Source organism: Sebastes umbrosus, chromosome 13 (genome assembly GCF_015220745.1).
Source record: "Sebastes umbrosus isolate fSebUmb1 chromosome 13, fSebUmb1.pri, whole genome shotgun sequence".
In the NCBI taxonomy this organism is placed as follows: Eukaryota; Metazoa; Chordata; class Actinopteri; order Perciformes; family Sebastidae; genus Sebastes; species Sebastes umbrosus.
Genome location: NC_051281.1, coordinates 11,413,054 through 11,424,394, shown reverse-complemented (window position 1 = coordinate 11,424,394; position 11,341 = coordinate 11,413,054). Strand labels below are relative to the sequence as shown.

At 39.9% G+C, this 11,341-nt stretch overlaps 1 protein-coding gene across 1 annotated transcript; it reads right to left on the bottom strand.

Moving 5' to 3' along the window:
• Window positions 1-291: 291 nt before the first annotated feature.
• On the bottom strand, window positions 292-8,314 carry akap17a (A kinase (PRKA) anchor protein 17A). Its single transcript, XM_037790501.1, has 7 exons — window positions 8,142-8,314; window positions 6,046-6,393; window positions 5,515-5,733; window positions 4,699-4,911; window positions 3,491-3,639; window positions 2,959-3,199; window positions 292-2,755 (listed from the first exon to the last, which is right to left on the bottom strand). The coding sequence occupies exons 2-7, from the start codon at window positions 6,382-6,384 to the stop codon at window positions 1,853-1,855; spliced, it is 2,064 nt and encodes a 687-aa protein (XP_037646429.1). The 5' UTR covers window positions 6,385-6,393; window positions 8,142-8,314; the 3' UTR covers window positions 292-1,852.
• Window positions 8,315-11,341: the final 3,027 nt, after the last annotated feature.

Sequence of the window (11,341 nt, the reverse complement as noted above, 5' to 3'; positions counted from 1 at the left end):
CAGACGGTCATGTCACATGCCTTGATGAGATTACACAGACACTAATCAGACTATTAATTATTCATCCACACAGTTCATTAAGCCAGCGGCGTATGGACAACACACAGATACAACAGCTGGAGTTGGGTAAATTATCACCTTGATACTTCGCACAAGGTTTTGAGGAAGTTTGGAGAGATAACGTTTACAAGAACTGACTGACAATCAGCACTTTTGACACACAATTTAAATTGTGTTGATCACAGTGGAGCATGAGACGGTGAAAGTAGAAAGTGAAGTTGGCAGAACATCAAAGTTTTCAGCTTGAATTTTTATTTCAACAATGTGTATGCAAGACATGCTCTAGTAGATCATGAGCATACAGCACAAAGAACAAAATGGGCTTTGCCATGACAAGTAACAATGTCGACGTAGCAGTCTCAACAAAACTATTTGACTTGATTGACTTCCCCAAAGCTGAAATACAGCAAAGAGAACAGTCTGTACAGTTACTAGTAAGGCTAAGAAATGTATCCAGCACTAAATTGTGAACATGAAAGCATCCTAAAATCCCATTTTTACTTGGTACTGTGCTGGTTTGACTTGAAGCTGGTTTCCAAAAAACAATGATTAAACTTTGACCAAAGCTTTGTCGATAGAGGAAAAGAGGGATTACACTGCTTGCTGAGGCAGGTCCAATATGTCTTACTATATCAAGTCTTCACACAACAAAATCACTTTTCTTTTTCTAACAAACTTCTTCCAAACATTCAGAAATTCAAAAAAAAACTAAAAGAAATCAAGTCAGCGGAAACTTTGTGATCATCAAAAATGGTGCTGCTTGGTCGAGCTCGACGACAAGTCCGTTTTAAAATTCAGTCGAGTGTTTTTTTTCTGAGCTGCTTATCAGCAACACAGCTAACACTGAAGCAGTAGTCCACGAAATATTTCAGGCAGCTAACACAGGACGACGAAAATCAGTTTGCAGGTCAGCCAAAACATAGAGGTATGTTTCTTATGGTCTGTGGAGATTTCACATTTGTAACGGAACAGCAGCCAGTAGTCCACTTAAAAAAGTCTTCCATGACTATGGCAGCCATGAGGTCTGAAAGTGTGTGATTATACTTCAGTACACAATGCTTTGTTTTATTTTCTTTAGTCAGGCTTCACAGGCTGGTGCCACATCAAAATGACAAACACAATTTGTACTTGCCACTTTCTATAACTCACTGTTATTCATGCACAAAGACAACTTGCTTGCAGAAAATGGAGTTTATCAACAGGCTTTTGGGTTCAGAGAAGAGTTAGACTGTCGTGTCAATCTATAAATACAGTAAGCCTCTGATATTCAAACATCTACCAGCCAGTCAATGTTCTCAACGTACTATATGTAACTAATATCGATGATTATATAATGGAGCAATGACTTTGAATCAAATTTAAATAACCTGATATGTTTCTTCCTGTCAGAGTTTTAGTGTATTAATAGCACATTTTGTGTATTATCCCATGAAATTCACAGGTAGCAGCTTCAATCCAACAGCATGAAATGTGAAAAAGAAACAACTAAAAAAGGGTAAAAGCAACTCCCTAGAATCAACTGCAACAATTTACATGCCTTACACACATACAGGGTACACTTACATATGTTGTTTCAGTTGATTCTGTGGAGTTGATTTTACTTTTATATCTAAGATTACTTGTTTTTTTTAATCAAGCTGCCCTATTCTGGAGAAAGCCATTTGGTGCACTTGGTGTCACGTTACTTAATTAAAAGACCAAAAAGGTCTATTCTTCTTAAACTCGTTGAACTTTAGGTGTGAGCCCAGATATGGGGAGTATATCAGAGAATAAACTGATAATATTGACGAGATCAGCGTCGTCTGGAGTGACTCCTGCCTCTACTGTTGCTGTGTCTCTTGTATCTGTAATGGCTGTGACTCCTCCGGTCTCTACTTTTGTTGCTGGTCCTAGAGCTGCCTCTGCTGTGTCTACGGTGACTACGCCTGCTGCTCCTCCCTCTGCTGTAACTCCTCCCGCTGCTGCTCCGGCTCCTGTCCCGGCTGGAGCTTGTGCTCCTGCTGCTGTGGCTGCGCCTCCTGCTGCCGCGGTGACTGAGGCTCCTCCTCTGACGACTGGAGCTCCTCCTACGGTGGCTGGAGCTCCTTCTCCTTCTGCCGTTGCTGTGGGAGCGCCTCCTCCTCCCCCGGCTGTGGGAGCTCCTCTCTCTGTGGGAGCGGTTTTGGTCCCTGACTTGTTCCCTAGTCTGCCTGCTCCTCGCCACCTCTTCCCTCTTTCCCTCTCTGTCTTTCTTTCTGCCCTCCCCTCCCCTCCTCTCCTCGGCTGTTCTGTTTTTGCCCAAAACTTGTGAATGCACACTGGACTTGGCCACCTGCTTCTCTTTGCTCTCAGCTGCCTTCACTCCGTAGACCCGGCCCAGGACCCCCAACATCACATCACTGCCACCGGGATCAGAGGCCTCCTCGCTCGGTACAGGGCCGGCCTGGTCCTGCGTGCCTGAAGGTCTTGTGGTTTTACTGCTGCCCTTCTTTAACAGGTTGCAAAGCAGTTTCTCCCTCAGCTCCCTCTCACGGCGCTGGAGCTCCATTGCTCGGTCCTTCTCCACCTCCACCCTCCGGAGCTCCTGCTCCTGCTTGCGTCGGCAGGCCTCCAGCTGCTGAAGACGAGCTAGTTCCTCCTTCTGTCGAGCCTGCTCCTGCATTTCCCGCTCCTCACGTTCTGCCCGCTCTTTCTCTTGCTGCTGTTGCTTCAGGGCCTGGAGAGGAGGAGGAAACAACGTAGGTACAGAGAAGAGAAACAATGTAATTGAAGAAAAAAAACAACTAAATCCAAATTACGGTTAGACAGTCAGGACGAGACACTGCTCTAACCTACTCTAGGCCAATATGAAACAACATTACAGTGTCACCCAAGTCATTTACTACAAAGCACACAAGCTCAAGTATCAGTATCACGTACCTTGGCCCTGGCCAGCAGCTCAGCAATGAGCCGTATGGACTCCAGGTTGCGCTGAGCCAGCAGCAGCCTCCTCTCCTCCATGGCGATCTTCATCTGCAGCTTCTTCTGCTCCTCTTCCTGCTGTCGCCTCACCTTCTTCAGGTTCCTCCTCTCCTCTCTCTCCCGCAGCTTCTGCTCTCTCTTTCGTATCCTCTCTTCCTTCCTCCTCTCTTTCTCCTCCTCCTCCTGCTCCTTCTGTTTCCTGAAAATAAGATAAATTGTCCTCTGTGAACATCTGTTATTACTGGGAACTGTAACTTTACTTGGTTCAGTGAGGGCAAAATTAAATTAAGCAAACATAACTTATTACTTTCGTCGTCACCCACTCGATATTATACTGAAAATGTATTCCTGAATGTTTTTTTTACATTTAAAACAGTAGTACAACACCATGTATTGGGGGTCGCTGCCTTGATTCAGAGTTACATGAATCCTCTGGAGACCTTGTTCATCATAAACTAGCTTTCCGTTTTCCTTTTGTCTTCCATCATACCTCTCCTCCTCCTTACGCCGCTCCTCCTCTTCCTTCTCCCGTCGTTTCTGCTCCTCTCTCTGCCTCTCCAGCTCCTGTAGCTTCAGCCTCTCCAGGCTCCTCCTCTTCAGAGCCAACTCACTCAGGTGCTTGCTAGTGTCAAAGGTCACCTGAGGAAAACACATAGGCACAGATACAAGGCTTACAAAAAGGGGATTTCATGGAATACGGAATACATGGTACTCAGTACAACAGCATCTTCGTTTTCTAGTAGGAATCTCTTTTTCAAAAACGTTTTTAGTGTTTCAGCATCTATGATGTTTTACTGCAGTTTTAATAAATCTGTACTATATTTTGTGCTGTGGTGGTAATTACAACAACATGATATTGAAATCCAGAGTATATAATTTGATAATATAATGATAAATTATGACTTAGTACAATACGGATCATCAGGCGGGGTTATGAGGGTCATTGTTTTTCATTTTCAAAATACTTCATGTCATATTCCAGTGAGATAAAGCCTTTCATGTTCAGACCAGAGCTGGTTAGATTATAAGATGCCTTCGCTTTGTTTATTTATGTAATGGACAGAACCTTCTTTTGTTCTTCATTTCTTTTACACAGAGCCTCCTTTGCTTCTTTTACCCTAACTTAGATTTCACAGTGAAGCTTTATTCTGTGGATTAAGAGACCTGGCTCTCCTCTACCCTCATTACCTTGGAAATAATGCTGACGCAGCTTTAATTCTCATTCCACTAAAAGGTCTTAAAGCTGCTATGTGTCTCTGAACAACACAATCTAATTGCTGAAATCTGCCAATCTACAATATCACTACAACAACGGCAATTCACTTGTGGCCTCACATGCAAAACAGAGGGATGAAGATCTCTGACATGCCCTTAGCGGTCAATCCATCAGACCAAAAATACTAGAAATACTTTGTTGATGTTAGTAATCTTCCATTACCATGTGCATTTGCAAGTGTGTGATTGACAAACATACTACCTTGCAATGGTCACTGTATTATCTATCTATTAAAGAAGTCTTTTTATACACCTTAGTCATGAGCTAAACTCAAGTTTTCTCTACACTCTGCCTGCTCGCACTTGCTTTAATCAATTCCTCTATGTAGGAATGAACATATTTAGGAATTCAAACAATTTAATCAAGCTTAATTATGTAGACCAGCTAGTGCAGTATGTTACAACCACAAGAGCCTGCAGTACCTTGATGTTGCAGGCCACTGCCTTTCCATCTTCTCCTTTCAGCATCAGCTTCATGCTGCGCAGAGTGTCCATAGCCTTGGTGAAGCCGCCGTACTCCTGGTACTGGACATACGCCTCAAAGTTCAGATGACCGCCGAAACTGAATGTGTTGAAGTTCTTGTCCAGCATCTCCTCCCTGTATGGGTCCAGCATGGGGATGTCAACATTTCGCACCTACGATCAAAAGGATGGCATATTGACAAAATCAAATACAATGTTATTTTGGGCTCAATTTCTTAATATTGATGATGTGAAAACATGACGATGATATACATGACTTCTCTCTGGTGATTTCTTGCAATAATTAAATGTTGTTGAAATGTTTAAATTCTATCACTTACATGTAATGCATACAATCACAGCTATCACTTTGAATTATATTGTCTGAGTGAAACAATTACAAATGTCAATACATGCAGAATCAAAAAGCTTGAGGGGGGATTACAGCTCTACACAGCAGTACCTTTCCACACTCCTCATTTTATAGGTCACTAACAGTAAGGATCACTGCTCCAAAAAAAACATAGTAATTGTAAGATTGTACTGTGATACTAGCCATGTCTATGCTTAATTATTAGGCCCCAAAATTAAGAATAGGTCCTCAGTAAAGTCCTGCATGGTACGACTACGTTAGGTTTGCAGCGAAAGCCACATTACAATAGTTGTGTCTTACAGCCTAGTGGGAGATTACCTTATTTCAAACTAGCGAATAACATAATGTGAATTGTGTGATTAGGTTAATTTCCTGTTGAATATAGAAACAGAAACATGTCCCACCTTGCCAAATGTCTGGAAGACCACAATGAGGACCTCTTCAGAGGGTCGGTCTGGGTACGGGCTGTCCTTCTGGCTGAACCAGCGGCAAGGAAGTCCCTCCAGGTGGATGGTGTCAGGCCTCTCTCCCGGCAGAGTCTCATTCATGTCCTTGGCGTCGCGGAAGAAGGAGTCCCAGTCGTGACGTGTAGGGAAGTCCACTTTGTTCTCTACCGCACGGACCTGAGGAAAGAGAGTTGCCAGTTTATTATATACACTTAGATAAAACGAATGCAGTCCAATATAACAGCCCTGCAATGAATACAGTTTTAAATATTATATTGAGAGGGGTTTCTAATATTTAGTCCTTACTCTCATTGATATAAATGAGATTGGTAAAATGTTAGAAACATCTGTCAGTATAACACAATGAAACCCAACTGCAACACAAACTACAACCTTTAAAAATAACGAAAAGAGTACCGGATACATATACAGCAATATAAACAGCAAAGTTTCACCATAGGATTTATGGTCCAATAATGTCAGCCTTACCTTCAGTACATCAGTAAATCCACTAAGTTTGATGCACTTCACATCCAGACGGCTCAGCAGGCTCTTGACCACCGTCTTGTTTTCTACCTCGCCCTCAAAGCGGATGAAGTCCATGGTGCTCTTGGAGATTCGCAAGGCTGAAAATTGCTCCGGAGCAACCATGGCCTTTACCCTCTCCATTACCTCCCAGTTGGAGATGCTTTTGCCCGGCAGCTTGAGCTGGGGCAGAGCCACACTGACGGTCACTTTGGCAATGGGCTTGAGGTACAGGTTGTAGTCAGAGGAGAGACACACCGCCTCTGTAGTGTCATGGACGATGGTGGTCATTGTGGCAGACATTTGGAGAACCTGCAGGAAGGTTGGAGAGACAGTGAAGGGTGTAAGCTTAGCTGTAATAAGTAAGGCAAGGCAGCTTTATTTGTATAGCACATTTCAGCAACAGGGCAATTCAAAGTGCTTTACATAAATATTCAAGAACATTGCGACAAAGTGCAAAAGAACATTAAGACATAGTTAAAACAGTTATAAAAACATTAAAGATTAGAAAATAAAAACAAGCTAAAAATAAAAGCTAGGATAGAAGCTAAAATAGAGTATAACACGCAAGAGTAAAAGCTCTAGTGCAGTATAAGATCATTATCTGGTTTAATAAAAGGCAGCAGCAAACAGGAAAGTTTTAAGCTTTGATTTAAAAGAACTCAGAGTTGGAGTTGGTCCTGCAGGTTTCTGGGAGCTGGTTCCAAATATTTGGTGCATAAAAACTGAACACTGCTTCTTCTGCATGTTTAGTTGTGTCTCTGGGGACACTAAGCAGACCTGATCCAGATGACCTGAGAGGTCTGGATGGTTCATAACATAGCAGAAGATCAGAAATGTATTTTGGCCCTAAACCATTTAGTGCTTTGTAAACCAGCAGGAGTATTTTGAAATCAATTATCTGAGATACAGGGAGCCAGTGTAGAGACCTCAGAACTGGACTGATGTGATCCACTTTCTTGGTCTTAGTGAGGACTCTAGCAGCAGCTTTCTGAATCAGTTGCAGCTGTCTGATTGATATTTTAGGAAGACCAGTAAAGACGCCTTTACAGTAGTCAAATCCACTGAAGATAAATGCATGGACTAGTTTTTCCAAATCCTGCTGAGACATCAGTCCTTTAATTCTTGCAATATTCTTCAGGTGATAGTAGGCTGTCTTTGTAATTGACTTAATATGATTGTTAAAACTCAGATCAGAGTCCATGACTACACCAAGATGTCTGGCTTGGTCAGAGCTTTTTAACATTAAAGATTGTAGGTGAGCATTAACCTTTAATCTTTCCTCTTTGGCTCCAAAAACACACAAAAGTAGTGAACTATTTGTAGTAATTTACTTTCTAACATAATGAAAACAACCTAAATAGTGGTTTACAAATGCAAGCTTGGATTTGGATTGGGGAGATCTCCATTCAATAATCTGACAATTCAATGTTGTTGATCAGAAAACACACACAAAATACATTAAAAACCTTTTATGGAATTGGGAACTATCAAATCAGAGAGTTCACATGTTAATTGTATTTAACATTAGCGTTATAGAGACATCCACAGGTTTGTTATCTTCAGCTCTTTGTCTCATCAAACCATCAAGCTACAAACAACTAGCTCACTAGCTAAACGTGACTAGTGTTAACGATGCTCCATCACGCTATCTAGGAGTGTTAGCTCTCATTTCAAGCTCAGGAAAAGCTTAATAATCTTGTTTGTTTATAATAACCCACTGAGACTAAACCATAAAGAGATAATCTGGACCAAACTTTGATTTACCTTTATGCTAACGTGTAAAACATGTTAGCTCGCTAGCCTAGCTTCAGCTAGCGTTGTGATTTAGAGGGTTAATTAAAGAAAACAAATCACCAGCTGAACTATAATGTTAACAATTCATAAACCAGGTTGGACAAAAGGTTATCTGTTGTCTACGTGTACATTATATAGGTTAATAATAATAAAACAGTGTTATTTATTGCAGGCTAGTTAGCTTGAAGTGTGAATCAACCTTTTACACGTCCTGTTATATAATGTTATAATCTAATATCACACTAGATTTCATCACCACTTACCTAACATGAGTCAGCCTCCTGGCAGCAAAAAGAAGAAACACTTATTGTAAGGTTACTGGTTTATGGAGAGACAAACACCGCAGAGGAAAATATCATCATGAGAAAACATAAAACCAGACTACACTCAGCTTCCGCGTGCAGTGACCTCTGACCTCACAGAGAACCAACGAGTCCAGAGCAGCAGGGTGGTGGTGGTGTTTCAGAGCAGTGACACCATGTGGAGCATGGGTGTAGGGAAAAACAACAGGGAAATAAGAATATAGGGGAAAAAATGCTTATTAGTATAGTATAGTATCATGACTTTAGTTAAATTGATCTATATTAAGTCCACAGTGCACTTTCATAGACTAAGCTACTGGAGTTACCCTGCACTATATTCACTTTTAACAGTCTCTTCTGCACTATATTCACTTTTAACAGTGTCTTCTGCACTATATTCATTTTTAACAGTCTCTTCTGCACTATATTCACTTTTAACAGTCTCTTCTGCACTGTATTCACTTTTAACAGTCTCTTCTGCACTATATTCACTTTTAACAGTCTCTTCTGCACTATATTCACTTTTAACAGTGTCTTCTGCACTATATTCATTTTTAACAGTCTCTTCTGCACTATATTCACTTTTAACAGTCTCTTCTGCACTATATTCATTTTTAACGGTCTCTTCTGCACTATATTCACTTTTAACAGTCTCTTCTGCACTATATTCACTTTTTTTAATAGTCGTTTATCACAGCTGTTACCCTGCACTATGCTCATTTTTAACAATCTCTTCTGCACTATATTCACTTTTAACAGTCTCTTCTGCACTATACTCATTTTTAACAGTCTCTTCTGCACTATATTCACTTTTAACAGTCTCTTCTGCACTATATTCACTTTTTTTAATAGTCGTTTATCACAGCTGTTACCCTGCGCTATGCTCATTTTTAACAGTGTCTTCTGCACTATATTCACTTTTTTTAATAGTTGTGTATCACAGCTGTTACCCTGCACTATACTCATTTTTAACAGTCTCTTCTGCAATATATTCACTTTTTTTGATAGTCGTGTATCACAGCTGTTACCCTGCACTATATTCAGTTTTAACAGTTTTCTTCATTTCCTTGTATTTTTAAACAACAGGAAAATAAGAATATGGAAAAAAACGCTTTATTATAGAATAGTATAGAATAGTATAGTATCATGACTTTAGATACATTGATCTATATTAAGTCCACAGTGCACTTTCATAGACTAAGCTACTGGAGTTACCCTGCACTATATTCATTTTTAACAGTCTCTTCTGCACTATATTCACGTTTAACAGTCTCTTCTGCACTATATTCCTTTTTAACAGTCTCTTCTGCACTATATTCACTTTTTTGATAGTCGTGTATCACAGCTGTTACCCTGCACTATATTCAGTTTTAACAGTTTTCTTCATCTCCTTGTATTTTTATATCTGGTATATTTTTTTGTACTTTGTACTTTGCACTACTAACTTTTTTACTGCCTTTTTACTAATATGTTTTGCACTATGGAACTGTGATGCTGCAAACTTGAATTTCCCTCGGGATTAATAAAGTTTCTATCTATCTATCTATCTATCTATCTATATATCTATCTATCTATCTATCTATCTGAAATTAATGAAATCAAAATATGCCAAAGATCTCTCTATATTACTTGAAAATGATCTGACTTTATAACTAACGATCACTTAATCCCTTTTTTACTTTGTTTAATTTATGACATGCTTTTTTAAATGTATTTATTTATTTTTCATGTATTGCCTGTGTAAATGTTTTATGTCTATTATGATATCTGCTCAGTTTTGAGGATGATAACTTTGTTATTGTTATGATTTTGCCTTACTGTTTGTAAATTCATTCATCTTGTGAATTAAAAAAAAAAAGTTAAATGGAGATCACCTGTGTGTAGTCAATAGGTAGCCTAACAATTGAATGCATTACAAATAATACCCTCTTGTCTAAGGACAGCTGTACAGATTGTAAAGCCCCTTTAGACAAAGTTGGGCTATATAAGTAAAATGGACTTGACTTGACTTGAAATACATGCAAACAATTACTTCATATGTTATATTTATAATTAATTTAGATCACTTAATAGAAATCTGTTTTCACTTTGATATTAGAGGGCTTTTCTGATGATTAGCATAAAAAAGCCACAATAAATCTACTTCAGTGTTGTACAGTAAAACAATAAAATAAGACCTTTTATAGGCACCGTATTTCACAAGACAAAAGTTCACATTTGTTACTAAGTTGATGGCTATTTGGCACTGTTAGTCAAAACTTAGACTTTGTATGGATGTCAGCATCGCTGTGGTGACTGTTTGGGGAGAGAGTAGGAGATGGGGATAGATTGGACATGGATTAGTCCAACAGCAGAGGCCCCAGGCTACAAAGTTGGCACAGTTTCCGTGAAAAGATGGCAGAGGAATTTACATAATAGGCATTACTCCCTTCACTTTGTATGTAGGTCAGTAGCTGCAGTCAGACAGCCTCTCTGCTCCGTCCCGATCAGCAGTCATCTAACAGATAGGCCTGCCTAAGGCAACTAGACTCTACCGGCTCAGGAAAAATCTCATCCCTCTGGTGACCTCTATAAATCTTGTTTGACTAGTCGATAACAGAGATCAGAGAAACATCAAAAGAACAGACTCTGACTCCAGATCATTTAGTTACACAAGCAGCACATGTGATTTTAATGACTATACATATGTAATCCTGCTTTTATATGGCTGATTTGTTCTGGTAAGCATGAGGTAGAGGACAGACCCATACAAGAGCTAGAAGGAAATCAGTGCCAGAGGACGATGTGGTTATCTGTCCAGTCGCAGGACTGCAAATGAACCCCATCCCTCTCATACACATGATGGCTTACTCAACTTTTTACATTTTTGCTGGAGATAAAATGCTCAACTACATGTCAAACAGAAAAAAATAAAAGCTACTTGTCCTCTGTTACTTCTCACATGTAATATACTGATGAAACTAAACCTACAGTATATCTGCAGTTGAAATGGTTGTGACCCAAACTAGACCAGTGTAGACGTAAAGGTCGGATCAGATCACTAAAAAATTCATTAATCTTGTGAGGGCGTTTGGTCTTTGTAACAATAGAAGTACACCCACAACAGGTGCAGAGTGAGGACCGGCTGTGAATATATTGCGTGCAGAGTTACATGGGCAGCT

Coding starts and splice junctions, on each gene's coding strand:
- akap17a (XM_037790501.1), bottom strand. CDS start 6,384: ATGTCTGCCACAATGACCACCATCGTCCATGACACTACAGAGGCGGTG. Junction 5,734..6,045: donor GATTTACTGATGTACTGAAG/GTAAGGCTGACA, acceptor CTCTTTCCTCAG/GTCCGTGCGGTAGAGAACAA. Junction 4,912..5,514: donor TCTTCCAGACATTTGGCAAG/GTGGGACATGTT, acceptor TTTTGATCGTAG/GTGCGAAATGTTGACATCCC.